The 17,488-nt window shown below is 35.3% G+C and overlaps 1 protein-coding gene across 3 annotated transcripts in view; it reads right to left on the reverse strand.

The window, feature by feature from the left end:
* The window catches only part of LOC132395723 (zinc finger protein 236-like), a 159,522-nt gene that overhangs the window by 13,133 nt on the left and 128,901 nt on the right, over positions 1 to 17,488 (reverse strand). For 2 of the 3 annotated variants that reach the window (XM_059972679.1, XM_059972696.1), the window contains 7 exons: positions 15,194 to 15,559; positions 14,682 to 14,830; positions 6,010 to 6,250; positions 4,864 to 5,043; positions 2,411 to 2,581; positions 1,634 to 1,872; positions 548 to 682 (listed from right to left, as the gene is read on the reverse strand). In XM_059972679.1, the coding sequence (XP_059828662.1) occupies positions 548 to 682; positions 1,634 to 1,872; positions 2,411 to 2,581; positions 4,864 to 5,043; positions 6,010 to 6,250; positions 14,682 to 14,830; positions 15,194 to 15,559 (1,481 nt within the window). The remainder of the gene's footprint in view (positions 1 to 547; positions 683 to 1,633; positions 1,873 to 2,410; positions 2,582 to 4,863; positions 5,044 to 6,009; positions 6,251 to 14,681; positions 14,831 to 15,193; positions 15,560 to 17,488) is intronic. The other variant, XM_059972688.1, reaches the window with a different exon arrangement.

Consider the following 17,488-nt stretch of genomic DNA (forward strand, 5'->3'; position numbering starts at 1 on the left):
GTTACAGCAGTGGCTTGCCATTGCTTTCTGCCGGGTGAGTTTTGTTTTAAGAGATCACCTGCTGCAGAATAATTCATTCCAGGGTTAAAGAGCAAGCAGCAGTGCAACAAAACATGCCAACTCACATTTAAATTTGATTAACGCATTTAGTTTATGTGAAGAAACTGAAGCGAGAATTCTATTTCCAAAAACAGTGAGGGTAACAGGAAATTTAATTGAATTTAATTTAATCGTTTCTATTGCGAGAAGGGTCAGTAACCAGAGGAAATAAATTTAGTTAATTCATAAAGGAGTCAGAATTGATATGAGAAATACCTTCAGGCAGTGGGTAATGATCTGAGTGTACTGAAAAAGTAATGGAGGCTGATCCAATTGCAACTTGTGCAAAGTTACCGCACACACTTAATAAAAGAAATTCCGGCAAGGCTACCAGGGAAGGATAGAAGAGGGCAGCATTCCAGACTGGTTGCTTTGTCTAGCAGCCATCACAGACCTGTTGGATCAATGATCTTATGCTGTGCTGTATGATTCTGTCACAGTTCTGTACCTGGTATGAGGCAGCTTCCTCTTGTGTTCCAGTCGTGTCTTGCGGAGCCTGGCTCACAAGTATGACCTGTGGGTGTGTTGATCCTGTTTGACCTGGCAAAGCTGAATCAGGAACCACTGTTGGAAATTGTTGCCCCTGTTTTCCAAGAAAAGAGGTGACTATGATAACAGACCTTATTGCACCAATTACAATAAAACATAAATACTTCCCTTGACTTTTCACAATTACGTTGCAGAAAGCATTTGTCAATTTGGCTTAGACGTTTCCGAAAAGTTTAAAAATGCAACTTCAATCTTTTATTGCTAATAAGTTCTCAGTGGCCAGATGATGCAGTATAAAGCAGCAAAATTAAAGAATCATAAATAAAATACCTTAAAGATAGTTTACTAGTATTCTAAAATACTCATAACAAATGTTACACAAAAAGTCCCTCCCAGGACAACTACCCTGTTACTCATTCTCTTAATAATTTTGTAAGTCACTACAGTGCCTTCAATGTATTAAAATTTATATTTTTTTCTTATAGTGTGTTTATGTTCTTCAGCTTTTAAAAAAAAATACTGGCTCACAAGTGCCTCAGTATTGGTGACACATTAAGCCACAACTCAATTTTGAAATTCTCAGTCTTGTGCCACTAACTTAATCCTCCCAATCTCTGTAACCTCCTCCAAATCCAAGATCTTAGCTATTCCTGATACTTCAGCTGCCCTAGCCTCCATCTGCTCTTGTGACATAGTTGGCCCATGCAGTCTATACTGGCTTGCCTACCATCAATTCCATTCCTCATCTGCATTGCTCTTTTATCTGTTTTGCTCTTCACACTTTGGCTTTAGGGAATATACCGAAAATGTCGAAGAAATATGCAAAATAGACCATTTGGCCCATAGATTCTGCTCAGTCAAAGGGTGCTGTTGCAAGCTGATATTCCTAAGATAGGATTCATAGAAGTAGTACACAGTTCTCAGCCTAAAGATGTCATAAATGTCAATGCATCCAAAGGCAGACTCTAATGTTAATAGAAAACATTAATGACTGTACCTTTGTAAACGCTTAACTTATATTGACCTCCTTTTGTTTCAGCCTTACCTGAGCAGCTATGTTGAGCGTGACTGCATCTAAACCACCAGACAACATGCTCTGGGTGTCTGTTAGCGTAAGAGTAACATTGCTTTCCCTGCCCATGTTAGCAGGAGACATAACAAGGTTCTGAGTAGGGACAGTGGCTTGAGGGAGAGATGCAGTGAGTGAAGAGGGGGTCAAGCTACTTGCAGTTGAATTCAGTCCTGTGAAAGATGTAAAACCAAGCCTTGAATCAGTTTCAGTATCTGTCAAGCAAAACAAAGTGATATAGCTTCATTCATTTATCTGAGCAGATTTAAGAGGCATAATGACAGGCAAAAATTATCCAACAGATTAATACTGCTCACAGTTAGTTCCAACCAGACTCCTCAGAGGATCCACACATCCACAAATCAACACACAAAGTGGATGTGGTTTTTGAGAAGTAGTCTTTATAATTGGCCTTTCCTATTAACTTGTAAATGTAATTTTTGGATTTAAAGTATTAAATTGTTCTTAGTTTGGCACAGTTGTCCAATCAGTAGTTACATGTCCAGCATTACTCATCACTCTTCAATTGACAAAATAAAACATTCTTCTTTGGCAGCCTTAAATTATGTTTGCTGCAATTAAATCTCTCATGGTTACAAGGTAAAATGCAAAGTTTTAAAAGGCTGAAATTCTATTCCAGATACAAGTGTCCAATGCAGAATATATTTATTAAACATTGAAGTCAGCTATGCAGATATGATGAAACATATAATCACAAACCCTAGCCTGCTCACTACACACTTATTATCTCACCTGGCAGGCTGGCACTACTTGCACTAAGAGTGGCTCCCTGACTGAGAAGCTGGTCATTGCCGATGGTCAATGTAGCAGCATTAGGTTGGCTGTTCATTGATGTTCCTAATCGAATACCTCCATTTATTTCACCATTGCCGACATTGCTATGTTGCTGGATTATGTCTTGACCTGAAGAGTATAAGGAAAGAAAAGATTTGCAATTGTGAAAACTTTGATTCCCTCAACCTACATACACAACAGTTATCTCCTCTATTCACTTAAAGCAGTGTCAATGACAGCCCTAAACTTTATAAAGATTTTAAAAGCCTCTCATCAAATTACTCATTTCATTTTAGGCTGTTAAAACATTTCTGCAAGCACAGGTGAATCATAAATTGTTGCAATTAATACCTTTGTTACAAAATACTGAAAACAATTGTTTCAAGTGAGGACATTTAGTTTTCATGTCATAAATATGGAAATATTTTGACATCCTTACTTCAATGACTTATGTAAATATAACTTTTTAAAAATTTATTCCACCTGTCAAAATGTTACCAAGCATATTTTGGAGCCTCACAGAAATAAATATAATTATTATCATGTATTCTTTGCTCCAAAATTATAGATGAATGCTTTCAGCATTAATATCATAGAAGTATATTGATCTACAGCACCAGTAGACCATGCAATCTACATTTAAACTTCACAAGTCTACCGCCACATCTTTTCATGAAACTTAACATCTTCTACACTTACCTATGTGACACATAACATAATTTCACATTCAGTTCCAAAATATCAATTGCAGATTCCAAAATTTATTTAGATTTACATATTCATTAATTTAGTTTAATAGCTCCTTCTGTTTTAGGTGAAAAGGTATGATTTGTGGTCGTTGCCAGATACAGATTACTAAATAAGATGAACAATCTTAATATTGTGCCTTTATACTTGTGAATTAGAGTAAAAATGGCACTTCCATTGAATGTTTCTCTCAGGAGTTGGAAGGTTGTTCAATTTGCACTATTTTTCTTTAGATGTAAATAAGGAACTACACCTAAATAAGTGAACACTTAAATCAAATACTCCTCATAATAAACTATATACAAGGCTTAATACAACTTACTAGTTTCCAGAAGTTCTGCTCTATACAGTTTTCTTTCTCAGGTTAACACAAAATGATGAATCTATACTCAGTTTAAAAAATTAAAAAGGTTATCCTATTTTAATTAAATAGACATGTAATTGATAATAAAACAAAAGGCTACCTTTCAAAGAATAATTATTTCTGTACAACTTCTGCTTTATTGAGACACTAACTGATGTGTGCATCTTGCCACTAACTCCACAAGGTTGGTGACGCTGGTAGAGCTTGCAGCATCGTGGCTCCAGTGACCCAGATTCAACCCTGATCTCCAGTTCTGTGTGGTTTTTGAACATTCTCCCCATGTCTGCATGGGTTTCCTCTGGATGCACTGGTTTTATCCCACATCCCAAAGCTGTCTAGGTTGGTAGGTCAACTGGCTGCTGCAAATTGTCCCTAGTGGGGAGTTGAGTGGTTGAATTGGTGGAGAATGTGAAGGAAATAAATGGGTTATGGTAGAGATAGTGTAAAAATGGGATCTTGATGGCTTGGCATGGAATCAATGGAGTGAAGTGCACGTATCTGTTCTGTATTGATGTGTGACTCTAACATAGGGAGAGTGACACTAGTGTAGCAGCTGGCGCAGTGCAAACAGTAATATTAGGGTTCCATGCTGTCTGTATGGAATTTGTACAATCTCCTTGTGCCCCTGTGGAGTCCCCCTGGGTGCTGCAGTTTCCTCCCACATTCCAAAGATGTACAGTTAAGTTTAGTGTGCTATGGGCAAATTATACTGCATTGGAACCATGGTGATACTCGTGGGCTTCCCAGCACAATCCTGCCTGATTTGATTAGATCCAAATGATGCATTTCATTGTGTTTCGATGCACATGTGGCACATAAAGGTAATCTTTATCTTTCTTTATAATTTCTGCTTCTTTGTTTCTATGAATTACAGGTACTTAAATATTAACTTGCACTGACCACTGACAAGTGATTCACATAAAAGCACAAGTACTGAAAGCCATTTAGCACACTTCAGATTACCTCTGTCAAACCCTGGAAGTACATCCTTTCTCAACATTTCTCATTTGGTCACCCCTTAAATATACCAGATTTATTGGGTTCAATATTCTCCTGAGTACTGAGTTGCACATCTGGGAAAAGGACTCTTAAATTTACTTACAACTATCTCACACACTGCTGGAGTAGTTTATGTTCCTGGGAATGGGCGACAGGGCAGGGAGAGGGAAGGAGGGCAGACAAGCATGAGAGAGTGAGATGTTGTACACGATAAATGACAGCTAATGTAGATTGTGCACCACTAATGAAAACCCCATCCATTTATAGTTTCGAAATGTGTTTCTACGTAGCTGATACAAACCTGATATTGTGAGTGTTATCTCCTGTGGGGCTCCTGTTTGATTGGGACATGTGACATTGGTAGTCTGTGCTAGCACCTGGCTGAGGTTGGAGTTATTAATTGTCAGTGCCATTTCATGTTTACCAGTAGAACTTGGAGCAAGACCAGGGGATGTCAGAGACTGCGAGACATCCTGTGATCCTAAGAGATGAACGGAGAAAAAAAAATTTTAAAAAGTCAGTGTGCAGTTTTAGACAATGATTAGAATAAAACATTCTCAAAAATTAAACTTACATTACATTTTAGAATACCATAAGAAGACAAGCTATATCTAAAAGATGGATTTCCTTATTCAAATTGAACAGTTACATATTCAGATAATAATTATGATTTGTCTAACCCTACTACATTGCAATAGGAAACTTACCTTTGTTCCTTTTCGCACCTTGTGGCATATTGGGTGTCATTTTTACTGTTTCGGCAGCATTTGACTGTATTTTACAGGGCTAAATTGCTAGCTTGAAGCTTAACCCAGCAGAGATGGAAAGCGTGCAAGGAGCCGGCTGGATTCGAACTCAGGACCATTCACCTCAAAGTCCTGTGCTGATATCACTACACCACCAGCCGGCAAAATAGGAAACTTAGTCTTAAGCAAGTTCCCTCTAGCTCTGAATCCTAACACAAGGGCAACTATTCTTAACGTGCAAACAAGTTGGGCCAAAGGTCCTATTTCTATGTTGTAGTGTTCTATGATTCTATTACTCTACAACCTTCTTGACACCCATCCTGCAGATTAAGAAATTTCTTTTCTCTTTTTTCAAATTCTTATTAAGGATTTCCGACCAGCATCTCTTCCCCCAGATGCAGCCAGGCCTGTTGAGAAATTCCTGAAACTTCTGCTTCTGTTTTAGATTTCCAGCATCTGCAGGTTTTTAAAATTTTTGGTAACCTTAAAAATTAATTGCATCTCTCTCCAGATGCTGCCTATTCTACTGAGTATTCCAGCAACTTTATTATTTCTGATTAAGTTTATCAGGTGTCTGACTACACTCCAATGGGTTAGGATGAAATTTAGGTTACCATAGATAAAAGTGACCATAAAGATCTCAAAAAAAAATCAACAATTTCACACGAACATTAATTGCCGAAAAGATGTACATTTCTCACCAGAACTGTTGGTCAGCACGGTCTCCTGCTCAGTTAGACCGCCAATCACCATAGCAGCTGATGATGTCACTGTAGGTTGCATGGACAGGCTGGTGAGTGGCTGGATGACCACATTGGCAGGCACTGTGCTGTCTGTTGATTGGAGAGTCCCAGCTTGTTGGGGTAGGTTAGGGTCTGCAGGGAGTTGCTGGGTGAGCACGTTACTCTGTTGTAATGTCTGCTGCAAAATGCTCGAATCAATCTGTAGAGAATAATGTAAGAGGGGTTTGAAGAAATGTCTAATCAAATAATAAATCAGATATGGGTCAAACAAAAAGTCAGCTTGCTGAATGACATCAATGATGAAAAATTGACAGGCACTTAGTCCATTTACCAATATAGGATTATCGTTACTTTATCCTTTAAACAATCTGAAGCTGAAAACTGAAATCTATTTACATGCATAAAAGATACAAGAAGTGGGTTAATCAAAGAACTGACCTAGCTCAAAATGCAGGTCATTTTCTCCATCATGTATGTGCTGGCTCCTTGAACAATCTCTCTTATTCCCTTTGCTCTTTTCTCTCTAATCAGCAAATATGTTCTATTCAAGCATTTATCCAATTTCTTTTTGTAAACATAATTCACTGGATTGAATACTTTTTTATCTTCCCAATTGCTCATTTGTTGAATATCTTAAAATTAGCAACAAACAATTTGCTGGAGGACTCTGCAGTTAAGTAGCATCTGTAGACGGAAATGAACAGATGATGTTTCTGGTTGAGATACTGAAACATTGAACATCCATTTCCTCTACAGATGATCCCTGATCCAGAGTTCCTCTAGCATCTGCTTGTTACTCCAGATACCAGCACCAGCAGTCTCTTGCTTCTTTACCTCAAAACTTGCATCCTCTGATAGTAAAACTAGTTTCTTCTCGCTCACCCTATTAGTTGAGGTTACTAGAACAACATTCATAATGCTGCAATCACACGCACTAAAATATTAATTTCACAAACACATCTGTTAATGGTGAGATGATGGTATTGAAAATGAAGTAGTCTTTCTGATGCACCTGGGAGTTTCTTTCATATTTATTAAAATGCCGATGGGCACTTATAAGGACTGCTAGCATTGGGGGCGGAGTTTCAAGATGGCGACATAGACATCTGCCTTTTAGGCGCTTTCATTTTTTAAACTATAATCACCCTTTAATCAAATCTTTTTGTACTTAATCACATGGGTTGATACTTACGATTTACTTTTTTTTCTAAAACAATACTTGATCTAATCTTTTCAAACTTAAAATGGCTTCAGCTAAGAAATCGTCTAAAGAGCCGTTATCCCTCAAGGCAATTTCTAATCTTCTGGATACTAAACTTGCAAGTTTGGAAAGTAAAATGGAAAGTAAAATGACAAGTCTGGAAAATAAAATTACCAGGAAAATATCTGAGCTTGAAGAAGTTGTTAGATCGCTTGATACCAAGCTTCAATCGCAGGCATCAGAGCAACAGATATTCAACGGCATGAAGACAAGATCACGACTCTTGAAAAGTTAATTTGTGAAAAAATACGTACAATTGAAACATTGGAGAAGAAGGTACTGTCGACTGCTAAAACAGTAGAGCATTATAAGTTTAAAATCACTGATCTTGAAAACCGATCTCGCAGACAGAATTTGCGAATCACCAGGCTTCCTGAGAAAGTTGAGTCCGGAGACTTAACTGAATTTTTCTCTAACTTATTATGGGAAGTTTTCGGCGCTGAAGCTTTGCAGTCTAAACCTATTATCGATCGTGCCCACAGAGTTTCGAGATTTTTGGTCTCGGGCGACAAGCCACGAGCTGTGATTGTTCGCCTTCATTATCCTTGGGAGAAAGAGCTTTTAATCCGATTAGCTCGTCAGAAAGGTATGATTTCTCACAGAAACAATAAGTTTCGTATTGTTGAAGATTATTCATTTGAAGTGATGAAAGCGAGAATCGCTTTTAAACCAGTGATGGCAGAGATTCATTCGATTGGATTTAAACAAGCCTTAAGATACCCAGCGAATCTCAGAATTACGTTGAATGACAACAGTCAGCACTTCTTTAATACTCCGGAAGATGCGAAGAAATTCGTCGAAGAATATCAATCTTCTAGTATAAGTTGAACTATGTGTTATGTTGAAGAATTTTTGGAGAGAAGATGCCATTTCGTTTTGGGCTTTAACTTATGAAGTTGCGTTATAGCTTTTTACTTTGGTCTGTAGACCTGTTTTTTTTATTATCATGGTTTATAGATGCTCTTTTAATTTTACTATAATGTCTTTTTTCTTAATTTTTTTTCTCTGAATTGGATATACACGTTTATATTTTGTAATAATGATTTATTTTTTTAAGATGTTGTTTCTTCTTCCCATAAGACCTTGCTTTCCGTAAGCATTTATTTGTTTGCTTGTACTCGAAAATGGGATGAATGTTTTGGATTTTTTGGACCTTTTTTTATATTGTAGTGATTATTGAATCCTTTTTTAATCCTATTTTGATGACTTTTTTTTTCAATTTTTTAATAGATTGGTGAATTTACATTTATATTTTGTAATATGGTTTTCTCAAAATATCGTTTCTTCTTCCCATAAGTCTTTGCTTTTGAAACGTCATTTTCCTTGTATTTGAATATGGAATCTTTTTTTTAAAGGTATATTACACCTTTTTATTAATGATCTTTTGCTTTATTATATTACTTTTTTTTCATTTTGATTGATATATATTCTTTTTTTGCAAACCTGTATTTAAATCTGGGTGTTATATAGTTTCTTTTTATATTTTCATGGAGTTGCCATCTTGAAATGGGGGTAATATTAGTATTAGTTTATGCGCCTGCCGCTTGGCTTTTTTTCGAGGGGTTGGGGGAGGGGGTAGGGATCTTTTTTCACGCTTTTGCTTTTTATTTTTTTGCTTTTAGTTTATGGGCCGACTTTAAATTATTAATATTGTTGAGGTGTCATGTTCTCCGGTTGCTCCTGAATCATTTTTCCTTCTTCCTGAATTATGGGTTATGTGTCTTTTTAACCTTTTATGATATACATAACTAATATTTGCATGATGGATAAGTCTATTAACTTTATCTCTTGGAATACTAATGGTTTAAATCATCCGATCAAACATAAAAAAATATTTAAAGTATTCCATAGACCAAATGCTAATATTATCTTTGCACAGAAGACCCATATTAGGAGGGAGGATAATCAACGCTTTTTTAGGTTCTGGAAGGGTCAACAATTTCACTCGAATTGTACCGCCAAAATTAGGGGTGTGTCTATTTTTATAGACCCCTCAATTTCGTTTACACATCATGAAATTATTTCTGACCCACAGGGCAGATTTTTGTTGATTACTGGTTCACTTTTTAATCGAAAAGTGGCTCTAGTTAATATTTATGCTCCAAACTTTGACTGCCCTGAATTTTTTAAATGTTTATTTACTTCCCTTCCTAATCTAAATGAATATATGTTGATAATGGGTGGAGATTTCAATTGTTGTTTGAATCCTTTGATGGATAGATCTAAACCTGTTCAAATTCTTCCGAATAGATCAGCCTTACTTATTAATTCTTTTATGGTTGATTCGGGAATTACTGAAATATGGCGGTTTTTGAACCCTAAAGATAAAGAATTTTCGTTTTTTTTCACATGTATATCATAGTTATTCCAGAATTGATTATTTCCTTATTGATCATCGTTTACTAACAGATGTTACTGATTGTAAATACGATTCTATTGCCATTTCAGATCATGCACCTTTGAAGTTATCTATCAAGATTTCGGACTCTTCCATTAATACTAGATCTTGGAGACTCAACGCTACTTTGCTTCAAGATCCAGAATTTATTAACTTCATAAAACAGCAAATTGACTTGTTTTTTTCAACAAACTATACCGAAGAGATTGACAGAGGAATACTTTGGGACTCTTTTAAGGCTTTTATCCATGGACAAATTATCTCATATTCCGTTGGTAAAAGAAAACAAAGATATTTAGATATAGCTTTATTGGTGTATAAAATTAAAGAAATTGATAAGATTTACTCCGTGACTCCTACCAAAGAACTTTATAAGAAGAGAGTTGAGCTTCAAATGGAACATAGCTTATTATTAACTTCTTCAATTAAGAATCAATTAATTAAGACCAGGGCTCAATTTTATATTCATAGTGACCGAACTGGTAAATTGTTAGCTAACCAATTAAAAGCTATTTCGACTAAGCGACAAATTATTAAAATTCGTAAACAAGACGGTAATCTGACTACTGATCATAAAGAAATTAATAATACTTTCCAAGATTTTTATAAATCTTTATATCAATCAGAATTTGATGGCGATCTGTCCATGATGGATAATTTTTTTAACAATTTGAATATTCCCAAACTGACAGATGAAGATCGAAGTTTGTTTGATGCTCCTATTTCTATGGCCGAAGTAGGAGAGGCTATCTCATCAATGAATTCCGGGAAAGCTCCTGGTCCTGATGGTTATATTATAGAATTTTTAAAAACTTTTTCTTCTTTGCTTTCCCCTTGGTTATGTGAAATCTTTAATGATGCATTTACTAAGAAGAGATTACCCCAGTCTTTTTATGAAGCTACTATCTCACTAATTCTTAAAAAAGATAAGGATCCTACTTTATGTGCATCTTATCGCCCTATATCGCTACTAAATGTAGACTCTAAGATTCTTACAAAAATTTTAGCTATTAGGTTAGAAAAGATACTATCACAGATTATTTGAGAAGATCAAACTGGTTTTATTAGGAACCGGTATTCCTTTTTTAATGTTAGAAAATTGATTAATATAATTTATACTTCTTCACCAACAACCTCAGAATGTGTTATTTCATTAGATGCTGAAAAAGCTTTTGATAGAGTTGAATGGACATACTTATTTAATGCCTAGAAAAATTTTAATTTTAGTTCTAATTTTATATTATGGATTAAATTAATATATTATAAACCTGTTGCTTCTGTTCTTACGAATAATTACAGATCCTCTTTTTTTCAATTATCTCGTGGTACGAGACAAGGTTGTCCCTTAAGTCCTTTATTATTTAATATCGCATTAGAACCTCTAGTCATTGCTATTCGTGAATCTCCTAATATTTTTGGTATCACCCGTAATGAGAAGTTATACAAGTTATCACTTTATGCTGATGACTTGTTGTTTTATATTTCTGATCCTGATAGGTCTATTCCTGCTATTCTATCCTTGTTGGTTCAATTTGGTAGTTTTTCTGGTTATAAACTAAACTTGGATAAGAGTGAATTATTCCCTTTAAATGCGCAAACTTTATTGAATGACAGGACACCATTTAAAGTTGTTACTGATAACTTTATTTATTTAGGTATAAAAATTACCAAGAAATATAAAGATTTATTCAGATTGAATTTTTTACCTATGCTTCATCAAAATTCAACAACTTACTACTAGATGGTCTCCCTTATCCTTATCATTAGTTGGTTGGATTAATGCTATTAAAATGATGATTTTACCGAAATTTTTATATTTATTTCAAGCCTTACCAATTTTTATTCCTAAATCTTTTTTTGATAACATTGATTCAAAAATTTCCTCATTTGTGTGGCAAAATAAAAACCCCAGGTTAAGTAAAAGACAGTTACAGAAATCTAAAAAAGATGGCGGTTTAGCTTTACCTAATCTTAGATTTTACTATTGGGCGAATAATATTTGAAATTTAATGTATTGGAAACTAGATTTGGATTCACCATTGTGCCCACAGTGGGTAAATTTAGAATGTAATGATGCACAAGGATATTCTTTATTCTCCGTTCTTGGTTCTTCTCTCCCTGCTGATTTAGTTAAACTCAATAAACAGATATCCAACCCTATTGTCAAACATACATTACGAATTTGGTTTCAATTTCGTAAGTTTTTTACTCTGAAAAACTTTGTTCTTGATAGCCCTATCTTACTTAACTTTTTTTTAAACCTTTAACAGATCAAGCTTTTAGCATATGGAAAAGGAAAGGTATAATATGTTTTTGTGATCTTTTTTCTGAAGGTAGTTTGATGTCTTTTGACCAACTTTCCAACAAATTTAAGTTACCTAAATCTAATTTTTTTAGATATTTACAAATTAGAAATTTTTTATATTAAGTTTTACCATCCTTTCCCAATTCAACTTTGATAGATTTTTCAGATATGATCTTTACTTTGAATCCCTGTCAGAAGGGATTAGTGGCTCTTATTTATAATATGATTATGAAGATACAACCAGAGGTATCAGGTAGAATTAAACAAGAGTGGGAAAAAGAACTTCAATATAATATATCAACAGAAAAATGGGAAAAAATTTTACAAATGGTTAATTCTTCTTCTATATGTGCTAAACATGCTTTAATACAATTTAAGGTCGTACATAGAGCTCATATGTCTAAAGATAAGCTTGCTCGATTTTATTCTCATATTAACCCTCAATGTGACAGATGTCATTCAGATGTGGCCTCATTGACCCACATATTTTGGTCATGTCCTACCTTACATAACTATTGGAAGGACATATTTGCTACCATTTCCTCAATTTGGAATATTGATTTACAACCTCATTTTACCACTGCAATTTTTGGTATACCAAATGAAGATGGTAGTCGACTTTCCCCTTCAATTAGACGAATGATCGCCTTTGTAACATTAATGGCCAGAAGGTCCATATTACAAAATTGGAAAGAAGTAAATCCTCCTGCCACGTTTCAGTGGTTCTCTCAAACTATCTCTTGTCTGAGCTTAGAAAAAATTAGAAGTACTATTTTCGATTCATCAATTAAATTTGAAGAAACTTGGGGACCGTTCATTCGACACTTTCATATGAATTAATTTGGGCTCTTCCAGACCTTTTCTCTTTTTATTCTTGTTCTGGTATGGAGTTCCAGAGTTTTTGACACTATCATATACATATAAACTATTATTATTGCCCATGTTAGTTTAGGTTTTTTTTTAATATACATTTTTTCTTGCATTTTTATATATTTTTTTTCTTTTGATGACTATTCTTATTCTTTTTCATGTATAATCAATATAGGTTTGATTGATTATTGTACGATTTTTTTTGCTGATATTTTAATAAGATATTGTTATCTTATTACTAATTTAACTTCAAGTCTAGTGTATTCATAACCTATTTAATACAATATTATGTTATTTTTTTATATATGAAATTTAATAAAAAGATTGAAAAAGAAAAAGAAAAGGACTGCTAGCATTAACAAGCTCTTTTGCTAATCCTCTAGCTTCTCACTAATTTTACTATATTGTATGCAATCTCTTTTGCTTTTATACTCTTTGACTTAACTAGTCAGCAATGGTTGCCTCATCCTCGCTTTGGAATGTTCCTTAATATTACAAATCACTCCCAGAAACTCCAGCCATTGCTGCTCTACCATCATCCCTGCTAGTATCCCCATCCAATCAACTTTTTCCAGCTCCTCTCTCATACCTCTATACTGTAGTTACCTTTACTCCACTGTAATACCTTTGCATCCGATTTTAGCTTCTCCCTCTCAAACAGCAGGGTGAATTATATTACATGGCCTCCCAAAAGTTTGTTATGGAGAATCAGTGCATGGTTTTCCATTCTGTCGTGAAGAACCAGAAATGGTTGCACTTTTGCTCTATTCAAGGGTAAATCATCTTTGACTACACAGCACTGCTACTTTGTAGCATTACGGGAACAAATTTCTACACCATAAGCTTTAAATTATTATCCTTGGAGAAGCGGTATAGAGTGATGGTAAGGTTCAGGAGGGGGATTAGAACACGAGCAAACCAAAGGCAATGACACTGATGTTAGGACAAAGTCACACGGAGATAGAGAAGTACAGCTTTCCCCCACTATCCGAAGGTAGAGCGTTGAGCGTTCCTATGAGACCGTTTGTAAGCCGAAATGTCGTAAAGCGAAGAAGCAACTACCATTAATTTATATGGGAAAAAATTTTCCCAGACCCAAAAAATAACACCAAATCAAACCAAATAACACATAAAACCTAACATAACACTAACATATAGTAAAAGCATGAATGATAATGATAAATATACTGCCTATATAAAGTAGAAATATTATATGTATGGTGTAGTTTCACTTATCAAAATCGGGAAGACAGCGAGCCAAAATGGATTTGGAGAGAGAGAAACAAAAATCGGCACATACACACACATGCACGTACACGCCTACATACGTAACTGCCCGCACAAGGTTTCACGGTCATTGTAGTCTTTCTCGAGGTAAACACATGTATAAAGCTGGCTTCTTTTTTTCGTAAAAGCGAAAATCCTCTTTGGTTAGCGAAAACAGGTACTAATGTAGGTCTTTCTTAACAGCGAGCTGTCGTAAAGCGAACGTTCGAAAAACGGGGGCCACCTGTAGTTACTATTTTAACTTTGCCTATTTAATAAAAATAAGGTTATATGCTCACTATGACATGGACTTTAGAGCCATCCATGAAGGTTCATGAATTGATAACTCTGCACCTGCATACTTTGAGACCTCTCAACATGTAGTGCTTTCGAAGAATATGGAAAGCAAGATTCCAGTGAAACTCCTTGTAGCAGAACCTGCCAAAGCTGCATTTACATCTCTGTCAGCCCTATAATAATATACAGATTTATAAGCTACATCACAGCAACTCTGATGACAAACACTTTACCTGTAGTGTGATGTTGTTTATATTCGTGGGATCAAGGCCAGAGATCTGGACATTCTGTCCAACCAGGTTAGCAGAGACAAGCTGCAACTGTATTCCTTCAAGAATGGCAAAGCTGGCGTCTGTAAGGGATAATGTTAAATCACCTCCCGCTGCCAGAGAGAAAAAAATTAAAGGCATATTATTATACAGTTTAGTTTAATGAGCCTATTAAAATCTAATCAGTTGTTTGTTTTAATTGACATTTACATCCTCCTGACCTAGTTTTGATGTTGAACATCAACCTTACCATTAATTAAAAATATTATTCCTGTTACATCTACAGCGCATTCATTAAAACTTTTTCCACTACTTACCAGCTTTTAATAAGTTAATTACAATATCTAAATCCTCAAGTATTAATGCGATGGACAAAATGGCCAAACGTTGTATTGTTTAATTTTATAACTCAATTGCAAACATCTTTCAAATGGTACTATGAAATACATTGAGAAATAAAAATAATTGCTGCTTACCTGACATTGAGGAAGGAAGTGTGGCTTGTCCAACTAACCCCTGCTGCAGAAGGTTCTGATCAAACTGATTGGTCATAACACCATTGTTGGCGATGCAAACATTTGCATCAGCAGTTGTCAGCAAGTTAACAGGCTGCAAACTCTCTGTTGTTTGGCGAGTTATAGGCTTCCGAATTTTCTTTGGCAGTGAGGTAGGCTTAAAGTGAGATTGTATGTGACTCTTCCTGTGCCCCGATGTCCGGAAACGTACATCACAATGAGGACATTTGAAAGGTTTTGCTCCAGTGTGTAGACGCATGTGAACTTTTAAGCTACCTTTGGTCGAGAAGGGAGAACTGCAAACATGGCATTTGAAGTGTTTCTGACCTGAATTTCAAATACAAAGATACAATTTTCATAATTACATAAATAATAAACGGGCAAAACAAATGCAAACATAAAACTTACCACATGTCAGGCCAGGAATATAACTATAAATAAACTAATGCATCGTAAAATGTACTGCTAACTTTGATAGGTTGATAATGCAGTTTTGTCAAGTAGCATTCTTAATTTATGAATTCTCTCAAAATGAATTTATTTAAGAAATAGATTTTTCTCTCTTCCATGCTAATCTTTTAAAGGAATACATTGCAGCAGTGGTTCTAGTTAATTACCACTTCCTATGGATATCTTGCTTCAATGACACCTCTATATGGCATGGTTCAAAGCTAACCTAATGGAAACAGAAAATATATTGCTGGGGAAGCTTTTACTCTGACAGCAATTCAGATCTTGGTCACAAAGAGCTTCAGAAATTTATTATTATGTTAAGTACCTTGTAGTAGGCTCACATTAAAAAAAAATCATTGGAAGCACAAAGCTTCAGCATTTAAATAGTGTTTTGCAATCAAAATCATTCTTAAATTTATACATCAAACAGCAGGGATCAATCATCAGATTTTATTGAATTCATAGTAAAGTGCCAGGACTCACTCTAAACCAAGATACTCTCAAAATAGATTTGGTAAGGTTTGAAGTCAGTGGAAATGATTTTCTTATTGATCTCATGCATGTACTCTTAAAACCAGTTTACCTATCTTGAGGAAGAAATTTGAATGAAGTGCCTGCAGTGTTTCAGATCCAGTAATTGGAAGAAATGATGGGAGTGATAAAGAGGAACGGCTATACAGACGATGAAAAGAAAGGAGCGTGAATGCTTTGATCTTGGGAGCCTGATATAACCACAAGTTGTGGTGAGGAGCAGAAAATTTAATTTTAAAATATTATTATGGGATTTGCAGTTTAATAGATCAACTAATGTCAACATGAATCAAAAATAAAATTTGCAATTAATTTCATGGGAACTGGACAATTATTATTTTGGCAGAGTGGTTAAATTTCTGGACTAGTAGACAGAGGTCTGGAGCACAGCTCTGGAGATACAAATCTGAAACCTACCACAGCAGAATTTAACTCAAGTGAATAAGCAAATCTGCAAACTGAGGGGGAAAATCTTCAGAATCTGCAAATGACTAATAAACATTAGATTGCCGGAAAACATACCAACTTCACTCATGTCATTCAGGGAAGGAAAAGTAAGATTTTATTTTCCTTGTGAGATCAATTAATGTGATTGACAGCACTGTGAAAGGGTATAGCAAACTACTGGCAAATAAGATAACAATGGATTAATCGTAAATTCTCAAAATCCTGACACCATCAACATATACATCAAAAAGGCCATTCAATCCCTCATTCAGCTGTACTATTCAATTGGACCTTCTCTTCAAGGACAATTTGCTTCCTTCCTACTGATGCAGTGTATTGTGCAGTAACTGATGAGACCAACAGGCAACTTGGCATCACTTTGATAGATGAGGTGGACAGTACCTGATGAACCAGACAGGTGAGTAGTTTATGAAGGGATGCACACCTCATTCTGTTTCACCAGGGTTTCTGTTTTCTCTCATTGGAAGATAGTCTTCAATGTTGAGTGGTCATGGACTCAGGTTTCCTATTGCTCTTTCAATCAGATTACAATCTGTTACATACTTCCAAATCCATTAATAAACTTGCCTCACAAAAACAATTAACTGTGAAGAGCATACTCCCATCAACACTATCCACCTCAGGTCTATTTTTAACTCTGAACTGGACAGGCCCAACAGGAAACAACTTTTATCCATCTTTCATTCATATTTCAGTCAATAAACTACAGGCCCAAAGATAATTTTAGTGGAAATATTTTGATGGATTAGTCTTGTTACTATAAAATATTGTTGCAACATATAGTGGAGCAGTGACCAGTTTAGA

Source organism: Hypanus sabinus, chromosome 1, assembly GCF_030144855.1.
Source record: "Hypanus sabinus isolate sHypSab1 chromosome 1, sHypSab1.hap1, whole genome shotgun sequence".
NCBI lineage: Eukaryota > Metazoa > Chordata > Chondrichthyes > Myliobatiformes > Dasyatidae > Hypanus > Hypanus sabinus.